Source organism: Rhinolophus sinicus, chromosome 1, assembly GCF_057876585.1.
Source record: "Rhinolophus sinicus isolate RSI-liver-muscle chromosome 1, RSI-T2T, whole genome shotgun sequence".
Taxonomy (NCBI): domain Eukaryota; kingdom Metazoa; phylum Chordata; class Mammalia; order Chiroptera; family Rhinolophidae; genus Rhinolophus; species Rhinolophus sinicus.
This window is the reverse complement of record NC_142501.1, coordinates 6,946,720-6,963,193: the sequence shown is the minus strand read 5'-3', so window position 1 is coordinate 6,963,193 and position 16,474 is coordinate 6,946,720. Positions and strand designations below refer to the sequence as shown.

General features: G+C 54.1%; 1 protein-coding gene across 3 annotated transcripts in view; it reads right to left on the bottom strand.

Annotated features, from left to right (window-relative positions):
• SCUBE1 (signal peptide, CUB domain and EGF like domain containing 1) overlaps positions 1–16,136 on the bottom strand; it is a 129,427-nt gene extending 113,291 nt beyond the window's left edge. For all 3 annotated transcript variants that reach the window (XM_019715035.3, XM_019715037.3, XM_074326508.2), the window contains exons 1-2: positions 15,918–16,136; positions 12,274–12,405 (exon numbers count right to left, since the gene is read on the bottom strand). In XM_019715035.3, the coding sequence (XP_019570594.2) occupies positions 12,274–12,405; positions 15,918–16,005 (220 nt within the window). In that variant the 5' untranslated portion in view covers positions 16,006–16,136. The remainder of the gene's footprint in view (positions 1–12,273; positions 12,406–15,917) is intronic.
• Positions 16,137–16,474: the final 338 nt, after the last annotated feature.

Below are 16,474 nucleotides of genomic sequence, written 5' to 3'. Positions count from 1 at the left end.
ACAGAGCAGAGAAAAACAGCACGGGGAGCCGCTCATTATGGGGTTTTTAAAAGGTCACAAAGTTCCACTTTTCCTAGATTAAAATGGCAGCGCGCACGATCCCACAGCCGTGGCTATGAGCCAACAACACTGGTTTGGAACCCGAGTGGGATGAGTTTGGTTTCTTTCATTTAATTCAAAATTGATTCTCGCAGCTCCATAAAATGTATATTTATTCTCTGGTGCCTAGGTTCTAAAAGATTCTATTGCAATGAGTCAGAGCTCTGTTTTATTTTATTTTAATACTATTTCAGGGCATTTTCCTAAAAATCAGGGCTGATTAGAAAGGTTCTCAAAACAAGGATTTTTAAAAAAAGAATTGACGTCTCAGTTGGTATACAATACTGTATTAGTTTCAGGGGCACAATATAGTTGACATTTATATCCCTCACAACGTGAAAAATAAGGGTTTTTAACCCTCCCTCCCCCGACCATCAGAGATCATTACTGAAAATGCCTTCTCATTTCCCCTTGAAATTGGCATTTTTCTCGGCATTCGTTGCAGACAGTGGAGACCATATGCTCCAACAAAGACTCCCTCGCTGGCTGGGCGCGCTAGCACGTCTTCGCCTTTGTCTGGGGGCTTTAGGAAAACCGTGCACTCCTTAGATCAGCCAACCATTCTGGGAGAGATGTATGGCTTAGGAAGTTGAGTCCTTACTGGTGAATAAATCTTAATCCGGTTTGTTGGCTAATTACGCTCACGGGAAGGTAGTTTGGCAGGGCAGCCTAGCAGGAAGGATTAAGCCCCCTAGCTCTGGTGGCACAGGGTTAAGCTCTGGGTTTGTAATGACGGAGTAATGAGACCCGCTCTCTGCGGACCCCTGGCATCCATCGATCAGGTTCCCCTTCTGCTGAGACAATGCTAGAAGTGGGCCCAGCAGTTAATTATGGGAAAGGTCAAAGGTCATGCAAAACCAACACAAATCTATATACTTTTTCATTCCTAACTGCACACAATAACCATGGCTCAGCCAGGGGGTGGGAAGGTTCTCGGCCTGCCCAACCTGTGATCCAAGATAACCACGGGGTTCGAGCTGCTTGCTGACCTCTCCCAGTGGCCCTTGCAGCTTCATGCCACCACACTTATGTTCATGCTGTTCCCTCTGCCTGGAGGGGTCTCCTTCACGGACACTGACGTACTTCTGCGGACTGAGCCCCAGAATCACCTTCTCCCTGAATGTTTTGCTGGTCCCCTGGCAGACATGACTTCTCCCCACCCTCTGGGCCTCACGGCCCCCTGAAAAGACACTGTCATTATTCACGCTTGCTAGGCATGCGTCCTTGGAGGCTGAATTCCATGGGCAAGAACTGCATCCATTCAGTGTAAGCCTCAGAAGTGGCAGAGTATACGCAACAAAAGTCTGCTCAACACTGAAACGATGAATCATCTTGACCCTGGCCTCTGCTGACTGACCCCAGGGCGTGTAGGTGGGATGCAGGCCATCACATATGAGCACCCAGAGAAGACGGTCCCAACATCTTTATATTATAGCAGGGGAAACCAAGGCTCAGAGATGTTAGCCGCTCTGCCCAAGGTCACACAGCTAATCCAAGTGGAACCAGCCCACCTGACTTCAAAGCTAATGCCATCTCAGTCAGAAAGGGCCAGATATCATAGGGTTCCATTTCCAGGAAGTCTCCAGAAAAGTCAAATCTATTGAGACAGAAAGTAGATCAGTGCTTTCCTAGGGCTGGGGTTGGGGTGGCTGGAGAGTGATGGCTAAGGGGTGCAGGGTTTCTTTTGGGGTGATGAAAAGGTCCTAAAATTGACTCTGCTGATGGATGCACAACTGTACAGATACGCTAAAGGGCATTGAACTGTACGCTTTGAATGGATGAGTTGTTAGTATGTGAATTACATCTCAATAAAGCTGTTTAAAAAATATTTTTTGAGTTAACGCTGTGGGTGCCCTTCTCCACTGTGCTGGCTGGGTCTCTGGGCACTCTGCCTGGATGCAGAGAAAGTACAAGGATGCCCACTGTGAACTGACCTCAAATGCCACCTGCCCAGTGTGGGCTCCTGGTGGGCTCCCACACGCCAGGCAGGACTTGCCTACCAATCCCAAAGGACCAGTTGCTTACTCCCTCCCTCCCTCCAAAGCACCCTGAACCCTTCCCTGGGGGCTAGTTCCAGGCTCTGGCATCAGATCTCCTGGACACTGAAGCAACCCAGTCAAGGGAAAGCTGACCCAGAAGTGAGGAGGGGCCTGCCAGCCCAGAGTCGAGGCCCCCTCTGTCCCCACCAATTATAGGCATGGTCATTCTCCGGTCCCCTTAGTGAAAGGCATGGGAGAAGCCGTAGACCCCCCCAAACTGCAGGTTCTAAGGGGCTACTCTACAGACCCAATCTCTTGGGAACTCAGCAGAATAATCAGAAGCGTGTAGTTGCCTGAAAGCCTAAGCCAGCACTTGGAATGCGTTAGCTGGGATCCTAGAACTCCTCCCATGCACCCCCTGGATTTTATAAAGGGGTAACTGAGCCCCAAACAGGGACTGAGGAGCTACTCTTATCAGCAAGTCAGGGCTGACAGCACCTTGAACCCAAGACTCCCTGCTCAGGCTTCCTCCCGTCACCTGACAGGCCGCCGTGGGCTCTGGCGGCGGTGGGGCCTGAGCTGGCCTGGTGGTTTGATTTCCTTCTCTCCAAATCCACAGTGCAGTTTCTCCCCATCAGTAGCAGCAGTGGCAACTCCCCACCAGGAACTGTCTGATGGCAGGTGGCTTAGCCTTCACTATAGCTCAGGCAGGAGGGCCTTCACCTCCCTCATCACAGAAAAAGAAACAAGCTCAGGGAGCTTAGGGAACTTGCCCAAGATCACCCAGCGAGTAAGTGGCAAAGCCAATATTGGAACCCAGGCAGGCTGGTTCCAGACTGTACCCTGCTAACACCGACACAGCTCAGTGACCGAGGGATCCAGGGTCCACGGTTCTTACTGAGTATCCAGCCGCCTCCACACCTTCTTCCCTCCTTTCCCCAGGCTGGCCCCTCGCCTTAAGCCCAGACCCTGGCCACAAGGCGCTACCAGCATGGAGGTGGAGAATGACCCAGACACAGGGAGACACACCTCATACAAGGACATCCTCACCTACCAACGCATCAGCCAGGCCCAGGTCTGCCTGCGGTGCTGCCCATGGGAAGGGCTAGGCAGTCAACAGTCCAGCTGGGGCCCAGTTGCCACCCCAAGAGACTGAGCCAGCACTGGTGGCACTGTGGTAAGGAGCCCCAAAGAAGGGGCTGCCCACCATGGGGGTCCAAAGGGGCCTGGGGTCTCCTGGCCCCAGCCCTGAACTTTGCAGTCAGCACACAAGGGCCCAAGAGGTCCACAGACCTGCCCAAGGTCACACAGGGCTGGCACCCAGGTCTCCATGGACCTATGCCCAGCTTTCTACCCCTCGACCTAAGGGCCAGGAGGACCAGACAGCAGGCTTGGCGGCCCCCAGAGAGGGGAGCACATCTTGGTGACTTTGAAGGGAGTAGGGTGTGGTCAGCATCAGCAGCCATTATTACCCAGGCCCAAGGCCCAAGCTGGCTGGCTGGGGTTTTAAACTCTCTCCTCCCAGGGGCTGCAGTCCTGGCCCATCTGGAGGACCCCCTCAGAGCCCCCTCCGAGACCCCCTGACCTTGCCCGCACTCACAAGCCCTCGGCCCTCTTTGTCTCAAGGCCTTTGGGGAAGGCCGTCATCCATTTCAGTAGCATTCAAAGGCCAACAGCTCGCAGTTTATTTTCTTAGAAATAATGGTTTTTTTCTGGTTAGCATTCCTCAGATGGAAAAACAAATACAGCCACTGTAATAAGAAGCGGCCAAGAGGAGGCAAGAGAGCCTGGAGGAAGGGACAGAGAGGGGCCTACTGTCTGGGGAGCTTGGAAATACGGGGGGTGGGAGGTGGGGGCAGAGACTCTATAACCCTAGGAGAAGTGGGGATTTAGAGAAAAAAAGAGTTGAACGGAAAGGCACGGGAGCTGCCTTCAAGCACTCTGTCGTGTACCGCAAGGCGCTCTCTCCTCCAACCTCTGCTCCAACGTGCGTTCCGGGAGGCAGGTGCCACTGCTGCCACTGGATGAGGAAAGAACCAGGCCTTGGGAAGGTGAAGCCACTTGTTGGATATACTGAGTCTGCAAAGGCGAAAACAGGCCTCTGCATCCTTGCAACAGACGCCTCCATGGACCACCAGAGCTGGAAGCAACATCAGACACCCGCTGCCACTCTGCGTTCCTAACTCGGCTGGATGATGCTTCTCCAGGGAGCCCTCCTGAATTTCTTCTCGGCAGTGATACTCACTCTCTTCCTCACCTGCACTGCACCTGATCTGTGCATCCATTGCAGCACTTTCCACACCCTGTAACATCTCATCTCTCCCACTAAAGAGTAAGGCCAGGAAAGCATGTCTTGGCCCCGGCACCACACGTGGCGCACAGTAGGTGCTCAGCCAATACTCTTGACACTAAAGTGAATCAGGTCCAGCAGACACATTTTACAGATGAGCAAACTGAGGCTCAGGGAGGCGAACTTGCCTCCAAAGCTTAAATACCAACAGTACGAGCTTTCCATTTTTCCTTCTAAAAACAGTCATGGGCTCCAAGAAGCCTAAACTCTGTGGCAGAGCTGGAACCCGTTGCAATCAAACACTGCCTAATGGCCAGCTGACAGCAGCTTGGAATTTCAAGTCACTTACAATTTCTTCCTGCCCGCTGGTCTGCTGGACTTGCGCTCTTTCATCTCCAGCAGGGCACACGTTAGTGTGCATAATTGCACGTTTTAAGACTTGAAGAATACCCCCCACCTGCCTACCTCCTACTGCCTTTCCTGACCTCCCAAAAAGCAGAATTTTATCTGGAGTTTCAATAAAGTGTGCAATAATCATGATGAAAATGATTTAATAAGGTCGTAGACATTATTCCCTAAGAAGGCCAATTGGTTTTAACTTTTTTTTGGTTTGTTCTGATGTTAGACTAAATGGATCGCTGAGTGTGTTATTAGGAGTTTTGTTAAAACACTTAATAGCATGCCCTGTAATCTACCTAACTTCAGTGACGGACAAGTAGGCCCCGGGGATATAAAATTCAGGAAGTGACTATTTACATTCATTACACACATGCTAATTTTGTGATCTCCCACGCCCATAAGGTTGTCATTTTTCCCCTTTTCACAAAAAGGGGAAAATAATAATATATTTGATATGCTGTGGCCAAAACAAAAATTTATTTCCCCCAAGAGTTTTTTTTTTTTTTTTTTTTTTTTTTTTTTTTTTTTTTTTTTTTTTTTTTTTAAGATTTTATTGGGGAAGGGGAACAGGACTTTATTGGGGAACAATGGTCAAATTGTTGTCCTTTCAATCTTAGTTGTGGGGGGTTCTGTTCAGCTTCAAGTTGTTGTTCTTTCAGTCTTAGTTGTGGAGGGCGCAGCTCAGCTCCAGGTCCAGTTGCCGTTGCTAGTTGCAGGGGGCACAGCCCACCATCCCTTGCGGGAGTCGAACCGGCAACCATGTGGTTGAGAGGACAGGCTCCAACCAACTGAGCCATCCGGGAGCTCAGCGGCAGCTCAGCTCAAGGTGCCGTGTTCAATTTTAGTTGCAGGGGGCGCTGCCCACCATCCCTTGCGGGAGTCGAGGAATTGAACTGGCAACCTTGTGGTTGAGAGCCCGCGCTCCAACCAACTGAGCCATCCGGGAGGCAGCTCAGCTCAAGGTGCCGTGTTCAATCTTAGTTGCAGGGGGCAGAGCCCACCATCCCTTGCGGGACTCGAGGAATTGAACTGGCAACCTTGTGGTTGAGAGCCCACTGGCCCATGTGGGAATCGAACCGGCAGCCTTCGGAGTTAGGAGCACGGAGCTCTAACCGCCTGAGCCACCGGGCCGGCCCCCAAGAGTTTTAATTATAGCATTTTGGAACAGGACCGAGTTGGGACTTGCAAGTGGAATAAACCACTTGACTAAATGGTCTAAAAAATTAAGTACACATAGAAGGGGTGCTGTGCGGAAGGGGTGCTGTGCGCTGCTGGTTCAGACTAAACAGTGATTATCCAGAGGGTCTTAGTTATTTAAACAAGCCATTTGAGGGCATTTGCTCCTCGTTTGGGGCCTGGTCCTGATTATAAACTAGAGCTTTTAATTAAGATTAGTAAGACCCAATTCAAGCTATAATTTGGTCCTTTTCCTTAGCCAATGTCTATGAAAACAAAGCAATTAAGGTTAAATGAGTTGAGCATTTAAAGGGAATGAAATGCCCCCTCCTCACCCCCAGGCTGCCCCCGGCAGAATTAGCACAAACAGACCCAACTAATTCAGACCAGGAGGCCAGTGCAGGGCTGGCCCTGGCAACTCCCTAAAGACTCAAGCACAAGGGGTCTGGTGAGCTGGACATGCATAGGCTTGGCTAAATGAAGAAGGACAGGAGAAACAGACTATGCAAAGGCCCTGGGGTAGGAAGGAGCTGGTGAGTTTGAAGAACTGGAAGACAGACAGTGATGGTGGTATGTGATTAGGGAGAGTCGGATAGAGGATGACAGCAGCTCAAAGTGGTTAGCTGAGTGCTGGGCTAAGCCCGAGGGATGTGGTCTCTAAGTTAAACGATGGCTGATGTACTTCGAGCCCCTCACAGTCACAAGGCCTGGTTCAGAGGAGCTGGTGGCAGCAAGAAGTGTGAACACAGGAGAGGGTTTCTGCTGCCCCCTCTAAGACTCCAGAGCTAAGGAACTCCTCCCGCTTTGTTCAGAAAGGCTGATGGGGGCCTGGCCTCCTGCTGGGACCCCGTGGCTGACTGGGGTTGGAATCCAGGTCCTGTCACTTCTCAGCTGGGAGATCTGGCTAGAGGCTGACTTCCTTGGGCCCAATTCCCCAACCTAACTCTGCCGCTGGTCCACACCAGATATCCTTGGGCTAGTCCCTTCCCTTCTCAGGCCTCAGTTTCCTCATCTGTAAAACTTTCAGAGGTTGAGAAGCTCTGGGAGGCCTTTCCTGATATCCCCAGAATTGATAACAGTCACTCACTGTCCACCGACAATAGGTCTGGGCCCAGCCCTGAGTAAAGTCACATAGATCATCGCAACCCAGTTGGGACGGGCGCTCTGAAAGAGGAATGCTCACAGGTGACAGACAGCTCACTGGTCTGGAGCAGCAGGGATGGCTTCCTGGAGGAGGTTACCATTGGGACCCAACCATCCACGCTTTCACTCAACAGATGCCTTCCAGGCCCTGTGCCAGTCCTGGGACCCAGGGATCGGAGCTGAATAGATCACAGACCCTACCCATGAGGGGTCCACATTCCAGGAGGAGACACAGGAAAACATACATGCAGGGTGACATGGACCAAAACAGAGATGTGCATGGGTCTGGGGAAGGCAACAAGCAGGGGTGGTCATCTGTAAAACATGGGGCCTGCCCGGGACACCGTTTAAAGTTCCTTCCACATGTGTACATCAATGAGTTCACTTCCTCCAAGTGACCTCAGATTCTGTCAAGGTGTGAATCCTCAAGAAGACACTGATTCAGCCTCAGCCTTGCTCAGAGCTTTCCCAAGTCTAAGGCACCTCAGTCTGGCTACAGCAAGACCCCTGCCAGTGTTAAGCTGACCACATGGGCCCCAGGCTGCCCCCGGAGATGAAGTGGCTGTACAGGTGGAGGCCCAATCACCACGTGCACGGGCCACACAGCACGTGGCCTTGACAATGTGGTCAGAAACTGTGCCTGGAATGGGGAGTGGGCTGTCTCCAGTGCTGGCTTTGCTGAAGGGGTTTTCACAACCAGCAGGGGTTCCAAGGTGACACAGTTAAGGGCATAAGAGGCTCAGTCAGCCCACACAGGGTTTCCCACTTCCCACACGCTGGGTCCATTTCCTGTGAACAACAACTAGGGAGACCGTGGGAGCCACGTTCTCCAGGCATCTGTGCGGAGAACTCATCCTCTGTGCCCATCACAGTAACCAGCAAAGTCTACGAGGTCTTAGGACAGGGTGTTCGTGTCCCCCAAAACTCCAACCCCATGCCAGCCCGGACCTGCAGACAAAGGGGTCCATGGAGGGAAAAACGGGTTTCATCCAAAGTGGAAGTGGCTGTCTGGAGGGTGTGGTGATGGATTATTGATGTCTGCTGTAGGGGAGGTGGCAGTGGATTTGCTATCCCTGGAGTAGGTTTCGTGGAACCAAGGAAAGTTTTCTGTCACTTGCAATTTTCATTGTACATTCTTGGTAGATGGTCATCTGTGAATGGCGTACATGTCTGTAAGTCTCCATAGGGATATGTTTACATGCCTAGGATTTATCTGAATCGTCAATGAACCAGATAACCACATTTCCCAGCCATTTCAGATCCAGGGAATTGATGGAAAAAGACAAAGCCACACCCACTTTCATACAATGAATATTATGGTCATCAATATTATCGTGATATCGTCAATAGCAACATGATGATCATTGCCAGTGATGTCATCAATGCCACCATCATTACCATCATCGAGACCTTCACCCTCATCGTCAGCATCACGACCACTATCAACATCACCATCACCATCCATGCCATCATCGTCACCATGGTAACAGCAGCTAATGCTTACCTAGTGTGTCCTATGTGCCAGGCTGTGCTCAAATGCTGTATATACACTGACTCATTTATTCCTCACACTGTCTCTATGAAGTAGGTACTTCTATTATCTCTATTTCACAGACAAACACAAGTTAAGTAGCTTGTCCAAGCTACCCAGGCAGGATGTGAACCCTAGCAGTCTGCTCCCTGCTTTAACCATTGTGCTCAACTAGATAGATTCATTCCCTGTCCTCAGAACACAGGGCCGAGATGGCAATAGCCACCTGCAGAAAAGCAGTGTGGAGGAACGGGCCCACCAAAGCTGGGCTCTAGTTCCAAAACCAGGAAGACCGCTGCCCTCCCAGGCCTCCCTTTCCCCATCTGTAAACCAAGAAGTGAGCCTCTGGGTGATCTCCACGCTCCCTCAGGCCACCACTACATGTGGCCTGCCAGCCCCTCCAGCTTTCAAAGCCTCCAGAAGTCTCTGCATGGTCGTCCTAGGGAAGCCCGTGGGGGGATCTGATGGCCCTTCGGTGAACACCCCAGCAGGCTCCATCGATTTTGACTGGCGACTGTCAGTGGGTCCCCAGGGATGAGAAAATCTCAGTGCAAGAAAATGGTTCTCATATTCTAACTCAAGTTCATTGTAGGTTTGGAGGGTCCTGGCACTCCCCACCTCCCACTCAGATCCCCAGAACCCAGACCAGTACTCACGGAGGTCGGGGGATGGTGTGGTGGGGGGAATTGGAGCTCAGCCTCTGCTGGCGTTACATGGGGGGCAGGCAGTGGCCACCTACAGCGGCCACGGCACTCACTCTGGAGCGAGTGGCCAAACGGCATCCTCCTCTTGGTTCCTGACGGTTATTTTCCATACTGTTAATATGGCAACTCACCAGGTGCTGACTTACACAACCCTCACCTGGTCATTAAGAATTTCCATTGAGAACATAATTTCAGCTCCTGCAGCTCGACCCAGATGCTAAGCTCCTTGAGAGGGGGACCAGGTGACCCCAGAATCATCACCTCTGAGGTGTGCCGCACAGAGTGCTTTTTTCCAAATGTCTTCACCATTCATGTCATTTGAGCTTTAAGCCACTGTGAGGACAGGTGATGGTGACAATGACAATGACGGTCATGGTCCCATCATCTGTATTGTGAGTGCATACTGCATGCTGAGCGCCTTCTGTGTGCCAGGCAGTGTGGTTGGCAGGTCCCAGTCCCCAGAACTGCATTTCATTTGATCCTCAGAATGAACTGCAGTGGGGGGTATTTTGGGTCCATATAACCAAAGGGGAAACAGGCTCAAGAGGGAAAGACTACCCAAAGTTTCCCACCGGGGTGGCAACCCAGGGCCAGGCCTGTCCCCGCTGCCTTCTCTCATGAGATAGGGTCAACACGACACCATGGCAAGAATAAGCCCTCACGGAGCCAGCACTCAACACTCCACGCTACCCTCACATCCCCTCTGCGGGCATCTTACAGGCACCTCATCTCATGTGAACTCTAGTCAGGGCAAAAGAAAGCCAACTGAGACTAAACATTTCCTGCACACCTCTGCTCGAGCCAGGCCTGCCCCAGGAGCTGGGGACACGGGGACAAACATGACAGGAGCTCACTGGGAGCCCGGGTTTGACAGCTTCAGTATGGTGGCCCCAACACTGAGCCCGTGGCAGACCCTCAATAAATGAGCTCACAGTTTACTAGGGGAGCAAGACCTGTTCTTACAACGCAGACAGAAGTGCTATGATGGAGGGTGGCGCAGGGGCTTCTGGGAGCAGAGTAGGTACTTCCCGCAGCTGTGCGTGTGTTTGTGGGAACGGGTGGAGGTATCCATGAAGGCCTCCCAGAGGAGGCAAATCTAAAGCATGATTAGGAATTAGCCAGAACACAGATGGTAGAAAAGGAGCTCCAGGCAGGAGGAAAACCTGAGCTGGGCTCAGAAATATGGAATGGCCTAGCGTATATACGTGTGGCCAGGGCACAAGTGCTATTCAGTGTTTCAGGAGGTGAGGGGCAGAGGATGGAGCCAGGCTGGAGGGCCAGGGAGGCCCCTGGAAGTTCCAGAAGCACAGTCACAAGTCTCTTCCTCTCACATTCTCACACCAAGGACATCAGGCCTCGTGAGCCAGCGGTGGGACTCCCAACCTGGGCTCAACAGAGTGGAGAGCTAATGCTGGACTCCGAAGGACGTCAGGGAGCCAGGTAGGAGACAAAGCGTGGGCCCCCTGGACAGGGGCCGGCAGGAGGGGAGCTAGGAGCTGGGCTAGGTCAGTGGCTTAAACTGCTGGAGACGGGTCGCCCTCAGCCCTCCCTTGCCATAGCACTGGGCCTGGAGTGGGGAGCAGAGGGTCAGAAAACGGCCATACAGGGCCACACATGTGCCACTTGGAACCACCGAGCTAACTTCCCGGCCTTGCCAGCAGCCGGGCAAGCCCGTGCCACCAGGCTTCTTGCTGACATCCTGCTCTATCTGCCTCCCGCCTGGCCTCCTTCCAGAGGTCTGTGGGTAGGCGCCAGCTCCCCCTCAGGCTTCTGGGCCCCAAGCAAAGCCAGCATGTGGCCAAACCAGGCACGCTCCAGGTCGATGTCCTCTGCCCAGCACTCAGCCTTAAGTAGATGCCCAACAAATGAGATGGATAAACAATGTCAGCGTCCCAAGGAGGTGTCACAGCTTCTCCTACACAACTCCAGCTTCCATGAAGCATTACACAGAAGGAACAGGCACCCATCTAGTTCTCTTGTGTTGCTTTCCTAACACAAATCTCACACTTTGAAAAAGTAAGGGGCAGGGTTCAGGGAGAAGAAAATGAGATGTTAGAGAGCCTTGGAGTGGAAATTAGGAGAACCAGGTGTGAGTACTGGCCATGCCATTGGGATACCTGGGACCTTGCAGAAGATGCTTCTTCTCTTTGAGCTTCAGTTTTCATTTATAAAGTGGGGACAGATGGGGAAGATTTGGATTGATGCTTCTCACCCAGGGTGCGTATCAGTCATGTGCTAGGTAGTTCAAGGCCCTGCCCCAGACCTGCAGTGTCAGAAAGACCACACAGACGCTCCTGGAAAAATACTCTCCTAGGTTCTGTCTGGTTTGGAGAGACCTGGCTCCAGAGACAGCCGAGGCTGCTCTTCTTTCTCTGACTTTCAGCCTGCCATGGGGCAGTTTCCCGTGCCAGATGGTCAAACCAACACCCCAGGTGCAGGGAAGCAAGCCCGGAGAGACAGACCCCAGGTAGAGAGAAGGAAGGCTGGAGAGAAAGCACAAATCCAGGGGTCTCTGCCCAAGCTCTTGTACCTGAGCCAGCCCCACAAACGCCATGGCTGGCTACTGGGCATGTCCTTTAGAAGCTGCAGGCCACACAGGGTGGTTTCAGATTTGGTTAGGGACCTTGAGAAAGTCACACCAAGCCTTTACCCCACACAATCCAGTCAGGGACAGATGGACAAATATATCATTGAAAGCTTCATCTCAATTTCTTAAAAAAAACAACAAAACTTTCAAACCCAGGGAGAGTTAGGCACCCCAGGACTCCAACCCCAGGAAAGCAACCCAGGCTCCCAGGAAGCCCACAGCCTCCCTCCCAAGGCTGAGAGAGGCCTGTGCTGTGGCACTCATGGCGGTCGGGGAGAAGGGGCAGCACAGGAGGCTTAGCCTCTGCCGGCTTTCCATGGGGTGGGCAGCCGCAGGGTCTGGCCAGGAGGCTGGGCTGGGCTCACCTTCACACTGCCTGCCTTCCCCCTTGTAGCCTGGCTTGCAGAGGCATTTGTAGGACTTGGGCGTGTTCTGGCAGATGGCATCAATGTGACAGTCATCGGTGCCCTCGGAGCACTCATCCACGTCGACTGCCCCTGTGGGGGTGGGGGTGGGGAAACACTGGTGAGGCGTGGCCTGGGAAGGAGGCAGCAAGGGTCAGGCAGGGAGCTCCTTCCGGCTTCCGCCCTCTCATTGATCACTGGTAAGTAACAGTAATAGCTGTCACATGACAACCAAAATGCTGGGTCTCACTGTTCTCACAACAACCCATTAAGTCCATCTATTATGCCCACTAAAAAGATGAGGAGACTGAGGCTTTGGAGCACAGTGAGAAAAAGCCTCTCTCTGCGTGTCTTGCTCTCCCCACAAGCATCAATCGCTTCAACTCCCCTCCACTCCCCTTATTCTAGAATTTAGAGCCAGAAGGATCCTTGAAGAAATTCAGACCCATCCCCTTTGGGTTACAGATGGGGAAACTGAGGCTAGCAGGGAGCAATGAGCAGAGGCCAAGCCAGGAGGCTCATGCAGGCGATCTGAACATGGGGCCCCACCCAGTCCCTAGGCTATGGAAATACAGGATCCTTCATGTGTCTTCCATGTCCCCAGCCTGGTGTGTCCCAGCAGTAGAGCCATACCCTCAATTGGGTTAACTGGCTCATGCATAGCTCTGCTCTCTCCATCTTCTTTCCTAGGTAAGAAAATGGTTCTCATATTCCAACTCCCAAAGTCAAGTTCATTGTAGGTTTTGAGGGTCCTGGCACTCCCCACCTCCCACTTCCAACACATATACACCTTCAGTCTGGAACAGCTGTGGGCAAAACAATGCAAAATAGACTTGTGTATCTGTGCATACACCCCAATGCACGTGCACACACACACACACACACGCACACACACACACACACACAGCTCAGACAGGGAGAGGACCCTCGGAGCACAGGATAGCAGAGCCCGAAGAATCTTAGCTATAAAATAGGTTGCAGATGGGGAAACTGAGGCCCAGGGAATCCTGTTGTAGATCGGTAGCTCATCAGTGGCAGAGACTGGAGCTCAGATCCAGAGCTTGTCTACATGCCAGGTTACTCTAGCTACTGGTAGCTATGAGTGACAGACATACAGATGGATGACAGACATACAGATGGATGACAGACAGACAGAAGGACCCAGAAGAGCAGCACAAGGAACTGTCTGCAGCCACTGTCACCCAGGGGCAAGCCTGGGGACGTTCTGGAAAGCCCTCCTCTCTTCATGCCTTCCAGCCTCTCTCTAGCCTGGTCCTCAAGAACGTCCACTCTGAATTTCTCCCCTGGCTGGCATCAGGGCGCTCAGTGTGCACAGGGGAGCCGCTCTAAGAGAAGCACTGCTCCTTCTGGGACTCCTCGTCTCTCGCCCTAGTCCCCCAAAGGAAGAAGGCATCAAGAAAGAAACACAGGAGCACCTCCCTGAGGCGCACGCACACACGCACGCATGCACATGTACCCACGGACACACAGACAGCAGGTGGCATCATTGTCAGGGTGGTTGTATCTGCTCAGGTCAGCAGACCACCCTCTACAGCTGTCCAAAGGAAGGTGGAGTGGGGGCCATCGGGTGACCAGGGGCCAGCAGAACATCCCCTTCTGGGGAAATGATGACAGAGGGACCCCTGTCAGGGGTGGCACAGACTCAAAGGCAGGAAGACAGAGGCCAGAGAGGGCCAGTCTGCAGCCTTCCAGGGGGAAGGACTGGGGCCACTTTGGAGAAAAGACCAGCAGGGGAAATGGGCCACGGATCCGGCTCTTCCCACTTCCCAAGGGTCAGTGCACAGGAATGAGGGGAGGGAAACTGTCTAGGGCTTGGCGCCCCTTGCGTCCCCTACCCCCAATTTCCCACCTAGGTAGGTGTCCTCATCAGGATGGAAATGAATGAGTGTTAGCCCAAGGGCAGTGGAGGCACCTTTTAAAACACCTTTTAAATATGTCTTTAGGTGGGGGCTGGGGAGAGGGCAGGTAAATTGGAGGACAGGGAGAGAAGCCACAGGCCATTTGTTCCGATGAGGCCCTCTGGCCATGCTCCCTGGCCTGGGTTGGGTGCTTCCTCTGCAGGGCAGCCTAACCCTCCCACCACAGGCTTGGACTTTTGTTTGTTTCACAGCGCAAGTCTCCCATAGGGTGGGGATTGTGGGTGGACACAGACACAGACATACAGGAGAGACAGAGAGGTGAAGAGAGGCACATACAGGAACCACCAAGCAGGGCTGAAGGGCCCCAAAGCCTGGGAGAGGGAGACAGCCAGAACCAAGTGGTGCTATGGACAGCAGGGCCCAGCTTGGGTGGGGGGCGTGAAAACCCCGCTCAGCTCCCACCGTGGAATAGTTGAAATGGCCTGGCATCCTCACTCAGGGTGTGACTCCCAGGAATAGACTCCCATGGCCAAATACAGACCTCAGGGAGCCCAGTGCGGCAGCCAGGGGATGCCCAGAGAAAGCCACAGAGAACAGCAGGGGCAGGCAGGACCCTCCCCTGACTTCCCCCCACCAGGGACAGAAAGGCGGGAGGAGAGACTGGACTTCAGCTTTGCGGGAGAGCCCCTTCCAGACAACCAGGCGGGCAGGAGGGGAAGGGGCAGGGGTTCAAGGCTCTCTGTGAAATCCCCGGGAGCCCCCATCTCACCTCTCCTGCCGGTCTCAAGCCAGGCCAGATGCCTGGCACCCCCTTGATTGTCTCAGGCTTCCTTTCCTCTCCTGGGCCTCCCCTCGGATCATGTCCCATGTCTGGTCTCCTCTCCCTTTGGTTGCCATCCATCTCCGTCCCTCTGGGACTGTTCGTCTCCCCCCCCCCCCCACCTGACTGTCCATCTGTCCATCGCTTTCCAGCCATTACCATCCTTCTCTTTCCCTCTGTTTTGCTCCCTCCCCACTGGCTGCACCCCCAGTCCTGCTCTCTGCCTCTCACCTCTGCCTTCCTGTCCTTTAGTCCGTCCCCCACTCTCCCTCTTTTGATCTGTGTTTCTCTCCTGCTGTCTGCTTGCCTCCTCCCTCCCTTGGTCTCTTCTTCTCCCCGCTGGGTCTTCGGGTATCTTCTCTGCTCTTCATGCCTGTCTCTCTGGGTTTCTTCCTGTGTCCTTTTGTGTTCCCTCAGTGCCTTCTTTTCTGTCCATCTGTCCCTCCATCTACCACCCCTTTCTCTCTGTGTCCTTTCCCCTCGGTCACACCCTCCCTGTCTCTCCTCTCTGAGCCTTCTTCCACCAGCGCCCCTCTCTCCCCTGGGGGAGCGCCCGACCGATTCTGGGGTCTCCACTCCCTCTCACCCTTGGTGCAAACCGGCACCCGCCTCGGCCAGCAGTCGCGCTTTCTTTCTTCCTCTCGCCCTCGAACTCCTCCTTCCCCGGGGCCTCAGCCCACCCCGCCCCTGCTGCGGGCCTGTCCGGCTCCGAGAGTCCGGAGCCACCCGGGCTTCGGGGAGGGGGCGCCCCACGCGGATCCCAAAAGTTACTTTGCAAAGAGGCGGGACAGGGCACAGAACAAGGGCTACGGCCCTCCAGACGGCGAGGGGTTGGGGGGGTAGCCCAGGACCCCTCGGCCACCACCCGGTACCCACGGCCCACAGCACACAGGGTCCGGGCTTACCTGGGAGCCCGCTGCCCCCCGCCAGCCGCCCGTGCGCGCCCAGGGCCAGCAGCACACACAAGTGCCAGCGCACGGCCGCTGCGCCCATGCTCGCTGCGCCCTGGTCGGGCCGGGAGTGGGGAGGAGCGGGGCACGGGGGTTCCCCCGACCGGCCGCTCGGTGAGCGCTCCTCACTGCTGGTTTCTCCACCACCGCTGGGGCTCCCAGCCACCGAGCCGGCACCGCTGACGAGCTGACAGCCGCGCGTTCATTGGCTCATGGCCGTCGGGGCGGGGTGCAGCCAACCACCGCCAATGGACTCCCGCTGTCGGGCGTGGTGGGGGGGGCGTTGGGGGGGAGGGGCGGGGCATGAGTGTCCGGGCCACCCCGCCTCGGGGCGGATGGCAGGTGGGGGGTGGGGGCCCGGGGTGGCGAGCTCGGCTGTGGGGTGCACTGTCTCCGCTAGGCTGGGGATTTTTCGGAAGCTGATGCTGCCCCCTGAGCCCTTCTCCCCCCCAGGCCGCCCCTCCGGGGGAAGCATCCCCCACGCCCAGCATGCACACACACTCAGGGGTGAG